An 18,615-nucleotide genomic window follows, 5' to 3' on the forward strand; every position below is an offset into this window, starting at 1 on the left:
ATATCCTCTTTGACTAGTGGTTTACTATATAGTACGCGTATGTATACATATATTATATATAATATATATTTTAATATGTACGTTTGATTGGGAGGGGGACTACCGGTGCAGGACCCTCCCCCACTTGGCTATAGACTACCTGATTTGAAACCACAACACTTATGTAATTAACACTGCAAAAACGTTAAACTCCTAAAAAAAATACATTTATTTCACAATTAGTTGTTTTTTGTTTTTTTTGTTGTTTTTTAGTTTTTGTTTTTTAAAATCCATTAGATCTTTTACGTGGGACTGACTCTTGGCATCATATTTAGCACGGTACGGTGTACATTTTGCATATTTATTTTACATTTCTATGCTTTATAATAGACATTGATTTATGGTGAATTTTTTGTTGCTTGTTAGCTTTGTTCAAAATAGTTGGCTAGCAAAACTATTTTCCTCTAATTTCTTCCTCTAAACATCTACTTTCCGATCTTGTCTAGGCTCCCGACCATCCAGCCTTTGAGGCTGTTCCGATCTAATCCAAAATTATCCTCTATCCTCCCTCCTCTCCTCTCATCTCATCTCATCTCACCTCCATGACGCAGATGTCGCTTGGTTTTTGAGTTGAGATTAATCATTTGATGATTATTCACAGAAGTTCTGAGGTAGTTGTTCTATCTGCTGCTCCATCTGCTGCCTCCTTACCAGCTGCTGTTCATCGCCTGCTCCAGCTTGGCCTTGGCCACGGCCGCGGCGGCCACAGCCGCCACCTGGGCAGCCGCCGAATTGGCCCCCACCACGGAGGACAGGGGACCACCGGCGGATGCGGAGGCGGCAGCTGCGGCCACTGCGGCCTGCTGTTGCTTGCCAGCTGCAACGGCGGCAGCGGCTGCAGCGGCGGCCAGCAGGGAGGCCGACGGAGAGCTGGGCATGAAGTTGACATTGATGTTGATGGGATGCACCACCGGCATGCTCGAGTAGCTCTTCTCCAGCAGGTCCATGCCGTTGAGGAACGGCACCAGGGCGTTGTAGTCGACATTGAGGGGCACGTAGTAGTTGCCCTGGCCGTGCAGGGCGAAGATGGGCACGGTGAAGGAGTGTCGGGGCGCCAGCGAGGTGGTGGTGCTGCTGGGAGTGCTCAGCTGGGCTCCGGCGGCAGCGGCCGCGTTGAGCTTGGCCAGCAGCGGACTGGAGTTGGAGTTGCTGTTGTGCAGCTCCGACTTGATGTCCTTGATGTCGCTGAAGTTGAACGAGGGCGAGGACTTGGTGTCCTCGCGCAGCATCAGCAGCTGGCGGGGCGGATTCGGGCTGCTGGCCTCGCAGTGCACATCCAGGGGGTGCTCCCCATTGGCCACTGCCGCCGCCGCCGCTGCTGCCTCGGCCATCTTGCGCTTCTTGGCCATGATGGGGGCTATCTCCGGCTCGGTGCCGTCCTTGGAGTGGTCGGAGTGGGCCTGCATGTGCGAGTGGTCGCTCTGGAGATGGGACGCCACCGCGCAGTGTTCGCTGCTCGTCTCCTCGTCGTGCAGCTCGTGGACGAAGCGCTCCTTGATGTGGTTCTTGTACTTGTAGTTGTTGTTGTGCTCCACCTCGTGCGAGGACTCCGAGTAGTTGCGCATGCGCACCGACATCAGGCTGTCCTGGGTGTGGTTGTGCCCCAGATGCGGATGCTGCTGCAGCAGCATGTCCCGCGGCGGCGGCGAGTGCATGTTGGAGGTGTCCGTGTGGAGGATGGGCTCCCGCGACGAGTCAAAGTCGTGGTGGCTGCTGTCCGTGTGGTGGTGCGGGGCCGTCCACGTGATCACTGCCGCCTGGTGTGGCAGCTGCTGCTGCTGCTGGTGGGCGGCCATGGGCGGCGCCACCTTCTGAGCCACCGACGCGGATGTGATCGCTGGGCAGGTGACCGTGCTGGGGCAGGTGGTGGAGCTGGCCGCATTGCTGCTGCCAGCAGCGGGCAGAGGGCCCGTGGAATTGGTGGGAACATTGTCGCCAGTGGCGTTGCCATTCCCATTGGTCAGGGGCAGCTTGTTGGCGGCCTCGAGGGTGGTGGAGCTGGAGGAGCTCCCGCTGCCATTGGCAGCCACGGCGGCAGCAGCGGCGACTGCCTGCTGGTTCCGATGCAGCTGGTTGAGATGATTGCGGAAGCTCAGGTCCTTGACATCGTTGTGGTCCTGGCTGTGCTCCACGTCCGAGGCCCCCAGCATGTCCCGCAGGTGGCACAGCGGCGGATGGTAGGCCTGGTGCGGGCTGCCGCTGGAGGCGCTCACATTGTCCGGCATGTGGCAGGTCCGCGAGGACTTGTAGCACTCGGCTGGAGGGCAGACAAAGAGGGGGTTAGAATATGAGTTTAAGGGGGGAAAAAGATCGAATCCACTCACTTTTGAACATGTCATCGATGTGCTCCTGCAGACGGCCCAACAGGCGGTGGCAAAAGTCCTGCATATGGACGTCGTAGAGGAACTTGGCCGCCTCCTTCATGCAGTCCATGTACCCGCTGCGGTAGTCGCTCTCCTTCTGCAGGCACTCGCTCTGCAGGTGCTTCAGGTGTCTGATGGCCATCTCGATGATCTCCGTCTTCTCGATGCGGCCACGGCCCTTGCGCTGGTACTGGGGCGGGATGAGGCGCGAGAGATCCGCCAGGCAGGAGTTCATGCGATCCCGGCGCCGCTTCTCGATGATCCGGTGCGATAGGGGGTCTTGCTGTGGGGACACGAGAGACACATAGAGAGCTTCGATTAGATGCGGCTTGCTTGGGGACCAGCGACAGGCGGGGGGTGGGGAGATAGGCATTATCCTAGTAATGATTGGTCGGTGGCGGTGGTTTTTCTTCTGATTTGTAATTTCATTTTTATTTTCACTTTAATTTCGGTTTTCTTTTCTTTATTTTATTCGTTCTCTTTGTTTCAACAATAAAAAAAAATGAGTCAAAAGCGGCGGTGGGCGGCGTCGGTGTGCGTGGGGGGCCGCAGGCATCGGCCTCTCGCGGGCGTGGCTGTGCGTGAATTTTCGTGTGTTTGAGTATGTGTGTGGGGGGGGGTGTGTGTGAGAGTGTGACAGATACATAGATACATCGGCATCGTCCAGGCGCTGCACTTAAGCCTCTCTCTCTCTCTCTCTCGCTCTCTCCCTCTCTTTTGATCCTTTGATCTTGTCGTCGGTCGTCCGTCTTTATTCGCGTGGTATTCGCATTTATTCGATTGTATTCGTGTTTTTACTTGTCCAAATTCAAATGTATTCAAATTCATGTGTTCACAATCGAAATGATCAATGAGTGATCGCTCATGATCAGTTTCTGGATCTCTAAAATTGTAATATTTACCCTCGATGTTTTATTACGTCTTCCTGTGGCATATTCAGCATCGTCCTCGCTGTATGCCGTCGCAGAGGTGGAAAAATTTAAGCTAGATTCTGTGCAATAGGGAAAACTGGAGACAGCTGCTTCGCTATATTTTCGTTTTTCGATATGCAAAAGAAGTGGGAAGGATAAAGATAAAGAAACACAAATAAGTCCAAATTTTGTTCAAAAAATGTATTGTTTTTTTGTTTGTTTTTTTCTTGTTTGTTTTAGTTTTTTTTTTTTAATTTTTCATTTCGATTGTTTTTCGGTTTTAGTAATGCATTTATTAGGCGCATAACTTAGCCTGACTTAGAAGTAGTAACTAGGGCTAATTAGGGCTAAGGATTAATATGTTTATTTCGTTTCGTTTATTTCAGAAGCTACAAAATACAATCTGCAACATGGCTGCAACGGAACAGAGAGAACATAATAAACATTAAACGTGGATTAAAGCACCAATTGGCATCGAGATTGAAGGATCTTGAGCCAGCATTCACCCTGACACTGGAGAGGGGGCGGTGGGGGCGGGAGTGTCGCTTGGTTGTGTTTTTTGTGTTGTAATCAAAAAAAGATGGTAAAAAAAATATGCCTTAAAATACGATACGTAATTGTTTGTTGTTATTCCAGGATCCAGGATCGTTCAGCATTGTGGATTGTGCATTGTGGATTGCATGTGGATCCCATTCGCCATTTCCCTTTCAGACAGGCCAAAAAAAATTGTTTTTCATTGGAAAAATCTATCTCGCCGTGTGGTATGGGGAAAAACCAATTGAAACGAGCCAATCCCCACACGTTTTCACGTTTTCATATGCACTCCATATATTAGAGCGGCTAATTTTAGCCTCTACACGTTTTTATTGCCATGTGCCAAAAATATAATAAAACAGAGAGAAAGAGAGAGCCAGAACTCGAACCCACTGAAAACACAACAGGAAAAACTGTTGCCAAGCGCCACAGAGAAAATTCACTAAATGCCAATTCCCGAACCAAAACAAACAAAAATCGCTTGAGGTACGGATACGGGCAATCATAATGAACGGCGGCACGGCGTGGGCCAAGTCGAAAACGCTAGAAACCAAAATAACCGAACGACCAGAGCACCAGAGCACCAGAGCACCAGAGCAGCACAGCAGACGATACAAAGAATAAGTGTCAGGGCTCTGGGGTCTCTGGCGGCGATAAGCGACAACAGACAACAAACATTAAGCAAATATAGTATATATATATCTATGTATATCTATTTGTACATATCATTTTATAAAAGATATACTAGAACGCACCAGTCCATGGCGCCTAGAACTTGTTTATCTGACAGCAACACAGCCTCTCCTGCCATCTAACATCTACCAGCTAGTGGCCCCTCCCTCTACTAACTTGTTTTCAGCTGGTCTTGGCGTTTAGCACAATTTGCATTATTTGATCTGTAAGCCATAGCCAATTATCAGTATTTGAGAATGTCGAACTGCGGCTCACGCTGCGTATGAGTAATGCAAAACAGATTTCAATCCAATCCAATGGTTCGCCTTGGTGGCGACTCTCGAGTTGATTGCACTCTGCCCGACCCGATTGTCCGAGTGTCTCTGTTTGTTTTTTGGGGGACAACGTGAACAGGGCGTGTACGCCGCATCGGTTTACATCAGTGGCCAAAGAGCAGGCGTCGGCGAGTGTCACCAATCACTCGCTTGATTCATGCGATGGCACCCCAACAAGTTGGCAACGTGCCCCCTTTGGGCTGCAGTTCCTAACGTTTGTTTATGTTTTTTCTCTTTGCTGTCGCACTATTAAGTAATTGGCCCCCGTAAATATAGGAATGAGGTACGTAGAACGCTCCGAGGCGACACAGACATCATCATCATCATCATCTACAGGTAGTCTCTGTGACGACAGTCCCCGCTGATCAGTCGCCCATTGCTTGCCAAAGGCATGAACAGGCACGGCCATTTTCCGCTCACCCGATTTCCCGATTTCCGATTCACGTTTATCTCTCATGCGTGTAGCGGTGACAATTACCCACACCCATACCCATACCCATACTCTCGCTCTGCTATCGATATGCCACTCAAATGAACTTGTTTCCTGGCCTTATCGGTACGGTTGTAAGGTAACTAAACCCAAAAACTAGTAGATAAGATTACGCAGCTGTACACGTGACGATGTTTTTTTGTTCCTTCTATTATTATGGCCATAAATACTGATATAGTAAGCCAAAAACAACTGGTTCTTGGCAGTTGTACTCGGTTTAATCTTGGCTAACAGGCGTTGGGGAATTTACAGAATAAAGATTATTCGTTTATGGGGCCCCCGAAAGACGTCAGACCTGGGATACAGGGAGCTGTAATAACGAATAACAAAGTATGGTATATTCAAGTGACTCACATGAAGTGAGTGATTCATGAATCCCATAGTTTTCCTACAGATTTGGGTCCACCACTTGCTTACACAACAAAAACGAACAAACAAACGGAACGGAACGGTACGGCATTCAATGCCACCAGAGATCTGTGTCAGATATTTCCATATTGACATTAGGCAATGGAAATTGTGAAATCTGAAATTCTGAAATCTGAAATCAAAAGGAAAACAACTCGACAACAAACGGTGACGTTTTTATTTGATAAATCAATAATTGGAATTCCTTGAATTGACAATCTCTTGATTTTAATTAGCAAAAGTGGGCGGGGTTCTCTCGGTCTGATCAGCTGACCTTGAGTCGAGGAGGGGCACATACATATATACATGTATGTATCTCTGATGATAAGATAACACAACAACCGGTACAAAAACCCATACAAGCCCGCAAATTAGCACGAAATTTTACGAGAGAAGTGCAGTGTCGAGCATCTGCGATCACGTGAGAGCGAATGGAAACTCATGAATATTCACATATGTATATTCAGGTGGAAACTGAATGGCTGAGCGGGCACGTGATATAATGATGAGACCAGACCCCACAGACCTCCGACCAAAGCGGGAGAGCGACCCTAAAAAGTTCAATCAGCTACCCGTAGAGTGCTGTTCCAGCGAAAACCAATTGGTTTTTTTCTGCCAGCCCCAAACGTGCACACGTGCCGGATGGATCGCCTGGCAACAGAGCCGCAACGAGGGCAACAATACCAGGGGCCCCCTGTAAATTGCTCTCTGGCGTGCTGGTCTCAGCGAAAAACAATTCAATATATAAGCAGCTACTGGCGCAGACACACAGCTACAGAATGAGAAACAACAAACAAATTGGACACACAACAAAGGCCAATTGAAGGCGGTCTGTCGCTTGGCTTTTACGCACACGCAGCAGCCAGAAACGAAGTTTCGAGATATACCAGAACGAATGGAAATGAATGGAAACCTCCGATGAATAGAGAGGCGACACAAAGTAGCCGCAGGCTTTGTTCCAAGGGAATTCCAAGGCAATGAATCACCAACAAAGTTGATTTTCGAGCAACAATGAAGATGGGAACATGTTCGTACACCCTGTCCTTCGATCCGTTACTCTTTCGGCATGGGGAATGCATATCAAAAACAATATTTCCACTGCGAAAACTTTCCTCTACTGCGTACGCTTCCAATTCCAAATGCTAATCGAATGCCAACGATCTCCACAACCCCACACACATCAGTGTCCATCCGCATTCCCCAACTAATAGACAGCCACAAATGACCCAACGTCTAATAAGTGGGTCAAAATAACACATTCACATCGTTTAGTGGCAATCAAATGTGCAGAAATGTGCAGACCCGCATCCACCATGACTCATGCGGACCTCGAAAAACGTCGACGTTGAATGCATTAATCATTGGAAACCACCATGGAAACCAGAGTGTCCCGTCTTCCGTCCACCGTGTCCCTCCCCCACGTATTTATGAGAATTTCTGTGTGAATTCCACCATGCATGCTCGTACGAATATAAGGCACGTTTCTGGCCCGTGAGGTGGTGACCTGGCGGAGGAGGGTCATCATCCAGAGGAGTGTGGTATGTGTGTGGCTGCATTGGAGAACGTGTCTACGTGCCCGCCATCGAAATGCTAATGGACGCCGCGACGAACACAGGCCCGAGAGGCCACCAACGGAACGATGACGATGACGACGACAAAGACGACGATAAGACTGACGCGTCGGCGGAACGAATTGGATCGATGCGAATCGAGATCGCAACGGGATTCGGAATCGTAGAAATTTTAAGATCAGCTAAAAATATTTGTATAATTTATAACACTTTCGGGTATTTATAGACTTCCTGCAGCATGCGTTTGTTGTTTTTTGTTTATTTGGAGAAAGATATATCATACTGGCAGTTTATTAGATACATTTACTTGTTGTTTGCTTTGACGTGTTGTCTTGCTGAACATTTGTGAGTTGATTAGCCTACATGATGGGCCCTTTTGGATGTATAGACAGATACACTTGGAATCCATAAAGGGCATCATGTAACACAAACGTAGCCAGCAAACAAACACACTTTATCAGAGTTCTTTGGTAAGACACACGCACACGCACACGCACACTTATCACTTGGTCACTGGGGGATCACTAGGGCGATCACTGGGGGATCACAAATGTATATATATTCGTATTCGTAGTGGTTCCAATGGTTAATGGCGTCGTTGACAAGATCCCGAAATCGAAAACAACGAGAGACAGCTGCGTTTGCAAGTGGATAAGCCCTCCTCCTCCTTCTCTCCTCCTCCTCATCATCATCATCAACATCACAATGGCGTCTGCTGGGAAAGAGGTGGGTCTGGAGCAACTGTCTCGTCGTGCAACAAACCCGAGATCTCACTGACGCATGGAAAACTCTATAGATTAGATATACTCTCGTACACTCTCTCGCACACACACATATATATATATATATATGTATGTATATTTCTGCAGTAGTACTCCATATTATATGGCGGTGGGGTGGCTGTGCGTCACGCCCGTTTTGCTGTTTATCGCGTGTTTGCTTATCTCTTTTATTTGTGTTTCTTTTTCCTTTATCTTTTTTTCTGTTGTTTCTTCTCTTTCTTTTTCGGTTGGTTTTCATCTCTTTGGCTGTTGATTAAAACGGAGGGCGCGTAATGCAAATTAAAAACACTCGAACGACGACGAAGACGCGACAAAAGTGTGTTTACTTCGAGGGGCAGCTGATAAGGAAACACACACACACACACAATCGTTTGATATGTATGTTTTTTTTTTAACTAACCGCACCGCACCGATCGTCGAAATAATTATTGAAAAGGTTTATAAACTGTTTGTATCGTTAGCTGCGATAATTATCACGGCTAGAAGCATGCTATTGTTAGCCACACGTGTGGTATGCGTAATCAAGCCATATCGTATACAATTATGGAAGCCCCTTCTCCACGGAAATTGGAAAACAAATCAAATCAAGCTGCATATTTGATGATGGGGGGCTGGCCTTTGTAGGATATTTATAGGGTTGAGAGCATGCCCAGGAGTGGCCACTGAATACCAAAATAGCCCAAATATAATACTCAATCAAATAAATGCGACAACAACAAGGAGGTACATGGGAGAAAGACAAAACTTGTTGACCTTCAAAAGGACACCGACTGGCACCCATGTCTACGTCTACGCCTACGCCCACGGGACACAGCACACTGATATCGGGACACGGAGGCGAAGACGAAGACACCCCCCCTAGGCAGACACACAAACACGTGTGTACCAGGCCCCCACACCCCCCCCCCCCCCCCCCCCCCCCCCCCCCCCCCCCCCCAATCAATGGAACGGGGCGGGGTGCTATTAACTGATATTTATAGCCACGTTTTGGCCGTTGACATTTAGCCGGGAATAAAGCTCGCGACCACTCGGGGGCCGCGACTAAATTATTGAACGAGTCTCTGGCCACACTAACGGACAGACACCCCGAATTCGGATCCGAATTGGGTTCCACTCGGACACGTTTAATGAAATTCAAGTTCAGAAATACTCGTACACAAAAACACAGATGCGGGAAGGGGCAGGGGCATGGGAGGGAGTGGGGGAGATTGGTTTGGGGGAACGTCACGTTTGGCGGGTCGTGCGTTGCTTTTTGTGTGCCTCTGTTTCTGTTTGCAAAAACCCGAAAAAAAAGATGAAATTAAATAAAACTAAAGCACAAATCCGGCCAAGAATAGATCGACGACAGAGTCTGCCCACGTTTTTAGCATGTTTTCTCGCCCGATTTTCGCATTTCACGAGTGTTTTGCAAATGTTTTCTAGCTCAAAGGCTATAAATAGAGCCCACACGATCCACACCCAATCCACAACACGCACACTCGCATACACACAAACACACACACACACACACACACACAACAGCACTGCGAAGGCCGTTACAAAGCCAGACGACGGCGACGACGACAACGACGAAAAAGAAGAAGACGACTTAAGCTAACAACTAATTTTGGAGACTAAAATCTACACTAAAACCATTAATTAATGCATAGACTTAAGCGCGCAGGTGAAAGTGAGTGTTTTTTTTTGTTGCATTTTTTTGTTTTTGTTTGGAGCTCTGCTTCGGCGGGATCCCTGTTTATACCTACCTCTCATACTTCACCGGATGTGCGGCATGTCCGTTCGATTCGTTCCAAAAGGGTTCCATGCTGCTGTGGCGACTCCCGGTCCCTCCTGCTGTTGCGCCCTCTGCTCCGGCTGTGTCTGGTTGCTCTGCTGTCCTGGACTGCTGCTGCGACTGCTGCTGCGTCAACGTGGCTTGCAGTTGCGGTGGAATGGTGGAAGGTGGGGTGCGCTCCTTACGTCAATGCAGAAATAATTGTACGAATTCCAAGATAAATGCCGGGGGGAGGGCGAATTATGGCTGAGCAAACAGGTTGTCGACGGGTGGCGGCGAAGGCGAAGGCGAAGGCGAAGGCGAAGACGAACACGAACACCGACGGCAAATTTAGATCTACGGCGAAGCAAAGCTCTCACTCTCTTTCTCTCTGTGTCTCTCTGTCGCTCCTTCGGGTGGTTTGTTACACAAGGATGGCCGTTGCGGGTCGGGTTGTTACTGTTGTTACTGTTATTTAGGTACAATTTGGTATCACACTTTTGTTGCACTTCTCTCGATGAATAATATCCAATACTCGTTGCACTTGCCGAACACGCTGCGTTGTTGCTGTCTTAGATATAGCATAACATTCCCGAGCTATGTATTTATTTATGTTGGAACGAATGGAATTATACCGATAAGTCTGGCCAGCTTAGGGTACGGTACGGTACGGATTGGACTGTGGCTGTCAGGGTCTTATCAGCAGTTAGGTTAGCCTTTTGTTTGCTCGTGTCTTTCTGTGTGCGTATGCGTGTACGCTGGCCAGGCGATAACGAAGCGGCGATAAAGCTATTTTCTCCTTGTTGTACTTGGCAGCAGCTCTACATCTATTTTTGGTGGGGGGCAGCAATTAAAAGTGCACTTGTTGGAGCATCCACTGTGGCCTCTCTCTCTCTCTGTCTCTCTCTGTCTCTCACTCGCGACGATGTGAACAAAAAGGCAACAATGAATAAATGTCGAAAAACGTGATTACTGCTGCTCGGCGCTCGGCGCACTCGATTCGGGGGACCGTTTACACGTTTTCAGCTTTTATAAAATTTTGTATAAACTTTTATTTGTTTTATTAATACACGACACCCAGCAGCAGCAGCAGCAGCAACAGCAACAATAACTTCCTTTCACAGTGGAATTTTACCAGCAACAGCGCCGCCTACATACATTTATACATACATACACACACACACACACACATCTGTAGGTGAGAGCATATGAGCGATTTGGTATGCGTGTGCGTGTGTTTCACTATTGTGGCACTTTTGTACATATAATAAATTTGTTGCTGCCTCCAGCTAATTTGGCCGCTGCTCTGCTCTGTTGTTTTTCTCTTTTTTTTTGTTTTTCGTTTTGGTTGAACTAAGCAGTTTTTTCCTCCGTTTGTTTGTTATTTTGCACAGTCACTTCCACTGTACGTAAACGCTCTTCGTCCGCGTCCGTTCGGTGCCAGAAATAAAATGAATGAATGGTACCCGCCGAACGGCACGAGACCCCGAAAACGACGGCTAGCAGCGCGATTTGATGACGTTCGAGATTCCCCGAGCGCGGCGGAGAGACTCGGAGATAGTCGGAGAGCATTGTAGGCAACATGTGAGCACGGAAGAGCGCAGTGAGCGAGCCAGCGATAGATGGGGCTGCGGGCTCCACGTTCCTCAAGTCGTGTTCGGCCTCAAACACATGTGTGTGTGTGTGTTGTGTGTCGCCGATGTTATCGCATTTCGTGCGCTGCGAACGTGATTGCCACAGTGGGGCCAGACACCTTGATTTGCGGTACAAATATCACATGGGCACCCGTAGTTTGAAGAATATTTGTATAGTCTACTTTCGCAGACAAGCCCCTGCCATTGACAATACATATACTGAAAATAGGTTTACAATCTTAACATAAATATAAATATAAATAAAGCAGAGTATCAACCCGGAGTAGATTTCGAACTGACAGCTAAATTTCCTTTCGGCCTCTTACCTAATATTGGCCTTTAAAAGAAACAAAATGTAGCACTGGCAAAGACTTGTTTACCATGATGTTTTCAGATGTCTGGCACAAGCATGTTATCTCCCGGAGATTAACAAATAAAAAGAAAATCCACATTAATTTATTGTATTTCGAATCAGTGTGCCCAAAGCATGTGAATTCGAATCCGCGAGCACTGTGCTCTGCTGCTGCCGGATGACTAGACTTCATTTTACGGTCGCCGTCGCCGTCGCCGTCGCTGTCGGCGCACTTACACAACTAAAGCTGGGTGTTGTTGTTGTTGTTGATTTGGGATAGGCATAAATATGTTGCGTGTAAATTATATTAATAAGCATTTACTCTCTGTGACTGATTGTTATAAATAAGCTAGCCATATGTTTTTCAAGTACAAATATCTGATCGAAGATGGGCACACCCACGCCCGGTCTTGGGAACATTGAGATTGAGCCATTACAATTACAGTGTAACTCGATTGATCAACATTGTGTCTGTGCCGGCCTGACCCTTAATTTAATGTACCTTGGGCAGCGGAGACCACTCAGAAAAAAATAAAAACAAAATATTCAAAATATATACATAATAATAATAAAGCGAAAATCAACGACGCAAAAGCCCAAGGCATCAGCCGAGCAACCCAACAACAGCAGAGCCAGCGGCCAGCACGGCCAGCAGCGGCATACAATAAAACACGTGAACGTGACAAATTCCAAAGCGAAATCCAACAGGGCGGCGGCTGAGAGCGGCAGTCAGAGAGAGACAGAGAGCGGCCAGCTTGAGAGCTGATAAACACTCGCTTGGCAACAACAATCGGCACGAATGTGAACACATAAACACTTACACGCTCGCACGCACACGCACACGGACACGGACACACACATGCACTCGAACATGTCGGCCGACATTTTGTTTTTATTACAGCGCGCAACAGTCCGTTGTTTTTGTTGCTGCTGTTTTTCGTTTCGTTTTTCTTTTTTTATAATCAAAATAATAATCATACGCTGCGTTGTCCCGTCATCGATGTCTCTCTCTCTCTCTCTCTCTGTCTCTCCCCTCTCATTCCTACTCACTCTCACTCTATTGACGACCAGAAGCTTAACGTTTTTAATCGAGACACGTTGAAAGTGGCAAATACACAAAAAAATTCGTGGCGCATGACGTAATTTCTCACGCGAGCCGAGCATGTCAGCCATTCCACACAGACACGCACACACACAGGCAGAAAGAGACTTACACACACACACACACACACACAATAATGTAAGACCTCAAGTTTGTTGTTGGTCACGTGTCTTTGAAATGTTTTTGCCTCCAGAAAGCGCACTGTGTTTATATTAACGCCGACTCGGAGTCGGTTTCGGACTCAGACTCGGATTCGGATTCGGATTTGATTATTTAATTTCCATTGTGTTGGATTTTCCAGCTTGTTGATTGTATTTAAATGGCAGCTCCAGCTATTTTTAGAGCCGGCTCTGGCCCCAAAGGTCACGCGAACAAACACAAATACAGTCGCAAGAGCCGCGATCCGCGATGATAAATGACATAAACGTGTCCAATTATCCACTGGGCTTGCGTAACTTCTGATTTGGCCCAACCATTTGAGCCATGGTCTGGTGAACGGTATACCCTGTCAGGGAGAGGGTGTAGAAGTGGGCTCTGGGCAGCAAAGATTAACTAGTTTTCGACCCTAAGGCCTTGCCTATTCCTATGAAAACTAATCTCTCTGTATTCCTCGGATTCCCTTATCAAATGACATGATGATTCGAATAACAAGTGATATTTTTCAAATGAAATCAGCTAAAGACTTGAATAATCAAATTTAAAAAACATAAAGCAGAAGTTTTTGTATGAATCACTTCTTTAAGTTTCACTTTCACTTACATACATATGTACATACACACACTATCATATAACTCTTTGGATCTGAACTGCCAGGGTATCCCAAGTTTCGGCCAGGCCTTGCTGTCGTGCTTTTGTTTTGTTTTCGCTGCTTGTTGATCTCAGAGCTAATTATAAGTGGCACGTGCACTCGTATGGCATTTCGTTACGTATGGGGCCCGAGGTCGCAACGGAAATTACACACATGCCCGCCCCATGTGAGGCACTTGCAAAGACATCAGAACTTCTGGAAGCGGCTCAAGTTACTCATGTGGTGTGGCCACATTCCCCCACACAGGGAGCGAGCGGTGCCCAACCAGCCGACCACCCAGCCACCCAGCCACCCACCCACCACGTTATCGCGGCAGTAGCATATTTATTTACTGTACGGCTCGGCTCGGCTTGTCTCGGCTCGGCTCTGCTTGACTCGGCTCTGCCCGGCTCGGCTCTATGCTCACGTGTTGCTAATCGTAGGTGCGCTACGTGGCCCGCCTCTCGTCTCGCGGCGCTCGGAATTTCCACGAGCATGAAATGCAATCATCCCATGAAGTGCAAAAGAGGAGGAGGAGGGCCAGAGGCATTTGCAGTGTGACGAAAGGTTTGCTTTTCGAAAACGAAACAGCATAACACAAAGGCAAACACTTGTAGATTGCCCTCTCATGTTTTCCTCTGGAGCGGGGAGGGGGAAGGGGAGCTTATCGGGCTCGTTTGTTTATCCCCCCATTTGGCTGGTTAAAGTTTAATCACGAACGGTGAAAACTGCTCTGCAGGAAAACCCCAACGAAAGTACTTGCAAGCATTGGTGGGGCCTGGCGAAACTATTTGTACATACGATTGCCAGGAGAATGCACAGTGGGGCAAAATAGGTCTCTGGGAAAACATTGTTATGAATGAATAACTTTAACAACTGTAATTAATAGTTTGTCTAGCGGAATGATTTCCATATGCCACACTTAGAGTTACGTAACATCAATCGCTGGCTAATTATTCAACAATATACGTTATCCAATATGCATACATCAACCTATATACATATATATACCATAATGGTATAGACCACTGTGCCTGTGTGCTACACATCAAACGCTTATGATAACCACAAATAATCGTGAGGCAAACTTAATTGTTGTGCCTTCACACACAGGTGCCATTCACACCTGTAATTGGGACTGACATTGACGAAATCACCAGACCAAGAAAGGGCCCCAGGCCCCCGGACCCCGGCAGTGAAGTGGTGCAGAAAATGAGGGCTCTAATCGTGTTATATCTTAATTGGAACCTCTCAACTGGGCTTATCGCCTCATCGGAATCAACAACTTGAGATCGCGTGAAATGACAGAACATTTTCTTATCATCCTGCGAAATTTCGATTTCAAAGTCGAGGTGAAATCTAATATAAAAAAACAAAAACAGCTGATAAGAACTAGTACTATCACAATAAAAACCTAGAAAAAAAAAAGAAAAGAAATGTTAAAATAATAACAAGTTGAAACGAACACACAAAAATTCAAGTAGAACGGGTCTGAAACTACATACATATATGTACATATAATACCTACAAGTATTTGAACAGAAAATTGCGATTGTAGCTGCTGGTGCTGCTCTTTGCTGATATTTCTATTTGATTCTTGATGTTGTTGTTGTTGCTGTTGTTATGTAGATTAGAAATCTCGAGAAATGTTTATAAAAAGCCCCAAGCGAGAGCCCCCAACACAACAGACAGGGACAGGGGCAACGACACGTGCGCCCGCAGCTGGACAAATATAATATATGTATAATTTTACACACACATGCCCGTATATACAGGTATTTTTTAGTATATATGCCAGGGAATATTATTAGTCGCAGATAGAAATGTGTATGTATGGACATTTGAGCTATATCGGGGATCGCTGAATGTCAAGTGGGAGGTGAGAAGCTCAGCTCAAGGACGCAGCGAGAAATTCTGGATGGAACAGAACCCCATTCCAAACAGAAATCCCCAACAGATACCAAGGGGGTGGGGCTAATTTGAATTGCTCTTAATGAGGCTTTAATAAGGTGCTAAAGATCTCAAAGCCGCAATAATTATTTACACTTTTGAGTGTTTATTCCTAAAAAAAAGAGGGTCATTAATATATGTACATATTTTTAGGCTTATTCAAATGTGACATATGTTTTCAAATGCGTTTTTATTATTTAAATAATGGAATAATAATGAATGAAATTTAAAGAGTACCAAAGAGTAACTACCTCTAAAAAAAAACTGATGAAATCTTTTAACACTTTTGTTGTTCCAATTTTTTGTGTACACTAATTTCAAAGTCTCTATAGCTCATGGTGGATAAATTTTAACTAAGGAGGTATGTGTAAGAAAGCCTATAAAATATCCCTGATCCTAAACTACTATATTTTATCCCATTCCTGTTGGAGCTACTTCATTTCAGTTAGTTTTGATGAACATTCTTTAATAAATGTATATAGTCTACAGTCTCTATCGAATTGTCTCTCTTCCTATTTACTTGCCTCATTTGCCATCCATTGATGATTTGGATCGAGTGTGCTTACGGCTACGGCTTTGAGTTCTACTATTGGCCGGGGTTGGGTTATGTAAAACCTACAAATTGTTACACGTTTTGCATTCAAATGTTGCCGTTGCCTTTTCCGTTGCCGCTGCTGTTGATAAATCAAGCTAAATCGGCTTGAGATTCCAGGCAACGAAGCAACGACAAGGTGACGCCGCCCCTTTGGCTGTAACTCTCCGGACTTTGCTTCTATTTTGTTTTTTTACTTGGATTTGCATGGGAAGAGCGGGCCCGCTGCTAATGGAGGAAGTCGCGTTAATTGTATGTACACACACACACACATATATGTAATGGCATTTTCATTTGCATTAATTGAATTTGCATGTGATACGGGTACATACTATACGGGTCTACTACTCCGGGATATCGGAAAGGTATGGCTTGGGAACGGATTCCTCGACGCGAAATTGGAATACCGCTAGAGTATCGCCAAAATAGTCTGTGTTTTGTGTTTTTCCTCGGCTATCCTCTAGCATTTTCTTTCTAGTTTTTCTTTCATCTTCCTCCTTCTCTTATTTTGTCTAATATTCCTCCGGTCTTTGAGTGGACGTAAGCCAGGTGTCTTAGCACGTAACGCATACGACATGGCGGCAGTCGAGACACAAGCACGTTGCAACAGCTGCCACAAGATGTACATAAATATGTGCCCGTAGCTGTATGCCCCTGCATCGTCTGTGTGTCATGGTTATGCTATATATTATATTATATCCCGACTTCTATGCGTGGGTGCCGACCCCCAATGGCATGACAAGCTGCCACGGCAGCCCATCGCCCGAGGAAACCACGTAACAGAATCAACGACAAACGTGCTTCTGCCGGGTGCCTCTGCGGTGGGGCAGCAGTCACATTTTCAAAACAATGTGGGAAACGCGCGTGTCCATGAATTGTGGGGCCCGCCTGCCTGCCTGCCTGCCGCTGGCAGCCAGTCTTGATGATGACAACAAATGCATTGGATTGTGATTGGTGCGGATCGGATCGACTAAAGACAATTACACAAACCCACTCACCTTCTCCAAGTGCGATTGCGATTCTGCCGCCCGCCAAACCTCCACTCCAACAGGTGGAGAGCTGACGAGAGGCAGAAACGTTTTGCATATTCCATCAGATCCAAGGCATACCGGTAGATTCCAGGTGCACACGTGTCTCCGCAGAGACTGGCACTTAATCACTGTAACGAGAGCCCCTTTTGGCTGGTGGGGTAATTAGGCAAAGGGGGGCAAAGTGCCCTCCACTGCCACAGTCGACTCTAGGAGAGGGGCCCTAGAGCCCTGCCTCTTGGGCTGCCGCCGTAACTGCCGCTGCCACTGCTCCGGGCTGCGAGGTGGACGTGCCACTGCTAATGCTATTCCTGGTGGTGTCGTCGCTGGTCGTCTCACTGAAATCCTCGCTGCTGCTGCCGCTGCGCTGGTTCAGCTCGTGCAGCCGCATCATCAGCGGACGGAACAGCGCCTCCGGGAGATTGGCCCGGAGCATCTCCAGCAGGGAGCCCGGGTGCGTGCACAGCATTATGGCGTTGCACAGGTGAGTGAGGCCCTCGTCCACGCTACCCTCTTTGATGTGGCGCTCGCCCTTCTTCACCTCCTCCACGAAGTGCATCTGCATCACCAGGTCTTGGTCGTCCTCTTCGTTGTCGTCGGCTGCTCCTGCAGGTTCAGTGCCGCCTCCGCCGATTCCCAGGTGACTCGTTGCCTGCCGCACGCGACGCTCGTGCACCCTCTTCTTGTAGTCCGGCGCCGTAGTGCGCTTCCGGTCGAAGTAGAAACAGTAGCCAATGAAGAGGGCACCGGCCGTGCCCAGAGCCATCAATTTAACCGATCCCAACGACGCCATTTGCGAACAAAAATCACTCTTCAAATTTACCGAAAAAACGAAATTAAAATTTATGAAAAGTTAGTTTAACTACAAATTAAATTTTTGAACAAAAAAGGTATGAAACGTTCTGGGAACTCTTTTGTGTTTGAATGTAGGACTGTGCTGGGTTAGGAATTGTATATCTTCATGCGATAAACCTTTCAAGTCCGGAAATTTCAAGGCTGAGTCGATGTTTTGTGTTACTAGTTTTTGTTTTTTTTATTGAGAGTTTTCTGATATTTTATGCTCTTAAAGATGTCCCTCGGGCACAGATCTTGATGCCCATCCCCCCCATGAACCCCAGAAAATGCGGTAGCATTAGAAAAGACGAACAATAGTCATACAATACGTATTTATTGCTTCGTTTTTTACCCTAGTAGATGTTGTTTTTGCTGCTGATTCGCAACAAATTAATTAGCCAACAATGCACAATAAGTTGATCACGTTTTGTTCGCGGCGAAAAAACGGCACGGAAATGCCTGGCAAGCTGGCAAATGA

At 46.8% G+C, this 18,615-nt stretch overlaps 1 protein-coding gene and 1 pseudogene across 4 annotated transcripts; both read right to left on the reverse strand.

Annotated features, from left to right (window-relative positions):
• Positions 1-326: 326 nt before the first annotated feature.
• Positions 327-17,492, reverse strand: LOC6588237 (transcription factor cwo). Of its 4 annotated transcripts, none has more exons than XM_026995485.1 (4): positions 17,274-17,492; positions 3,305-3,428; positions 2,364-2,685; positions 327-2,296 (listed from the first exon to the last, which is right to left on the reverse strand). In XM_026995485.1, the coding sequence occupies exons 1-4, from the start codon at positions 17,366-17,368 to the stop codon at positions 687-689; spliced, it is 2,151 nt and encodes a 716-aa protein (XP_026851286.1). In that variant the 5' UTR covers positions 17,369-17,492; the 3' UTR covers positions 327-686. The 4 variants fall into 4 exon arrangements, with proteins under 4 accessions (XP_026851286.1, XP_026839893.1, XP_026839895.1 ...); XM_026984092.1 differs by lacking the exon at positions 17,274-17,492 and adding an exon at positions 9,851-11,299; XM_026984094.1 differs by lacking the exon at positions 3,305-3,428 and having other exon boundaries at positions 17,274-17,448.
• A 34-nt stretch (positions 17,493-17,526) lies between these two features.
• Positions 17,527-18,069, reverse strand: LOC6588248 (annotated as a pseudogene).
• Positions 18,070-18,615: the final 546 nt, after the last annotated feature.

This window comes from Drosophila persimilis, unplaced genomic scaffold, assembly GCF_003286085.1.
Source record: "Drosophila persimilis strain 14011-0111.01,24,50 unplaced genomic scaffold, DperRS2 tig00000000-arrow-pilon, whole genome shotgun sequence".
NCBI classification, from domain to species: domain Eukaryota; kingdom Metazoa; phylum Arthropoda; class Insecta; order Diptera; family Drosophilidae; genus Drosophila; species Drosophila persimilis.

Bases quoted from the DNA above. Each gene is read 5' to 3' on its own strand.
- LOC6588237 (XM_026995485.1), bottom strand. From the start codon at position 17,368: ATGGAATATGCAAAACGTTTCTGCCTCTCGTCAGCTCTCCACCTGTTG. The intron at 3,429-17,273 runs GTGAGTGGGTTT...ACGAAAATATAG, and splicing joins CGCAATCGCACTTGGAGAAG to CGAAGCAGCTGTCTCCAGTT. The intron at 2,297-2,363 runs GTGAGTGGATTC...TCTGCCCTCCAG, and splicing joins CATCGATGACATGTTCAAAA to CCGAGTGCTACAAGTCCTCG.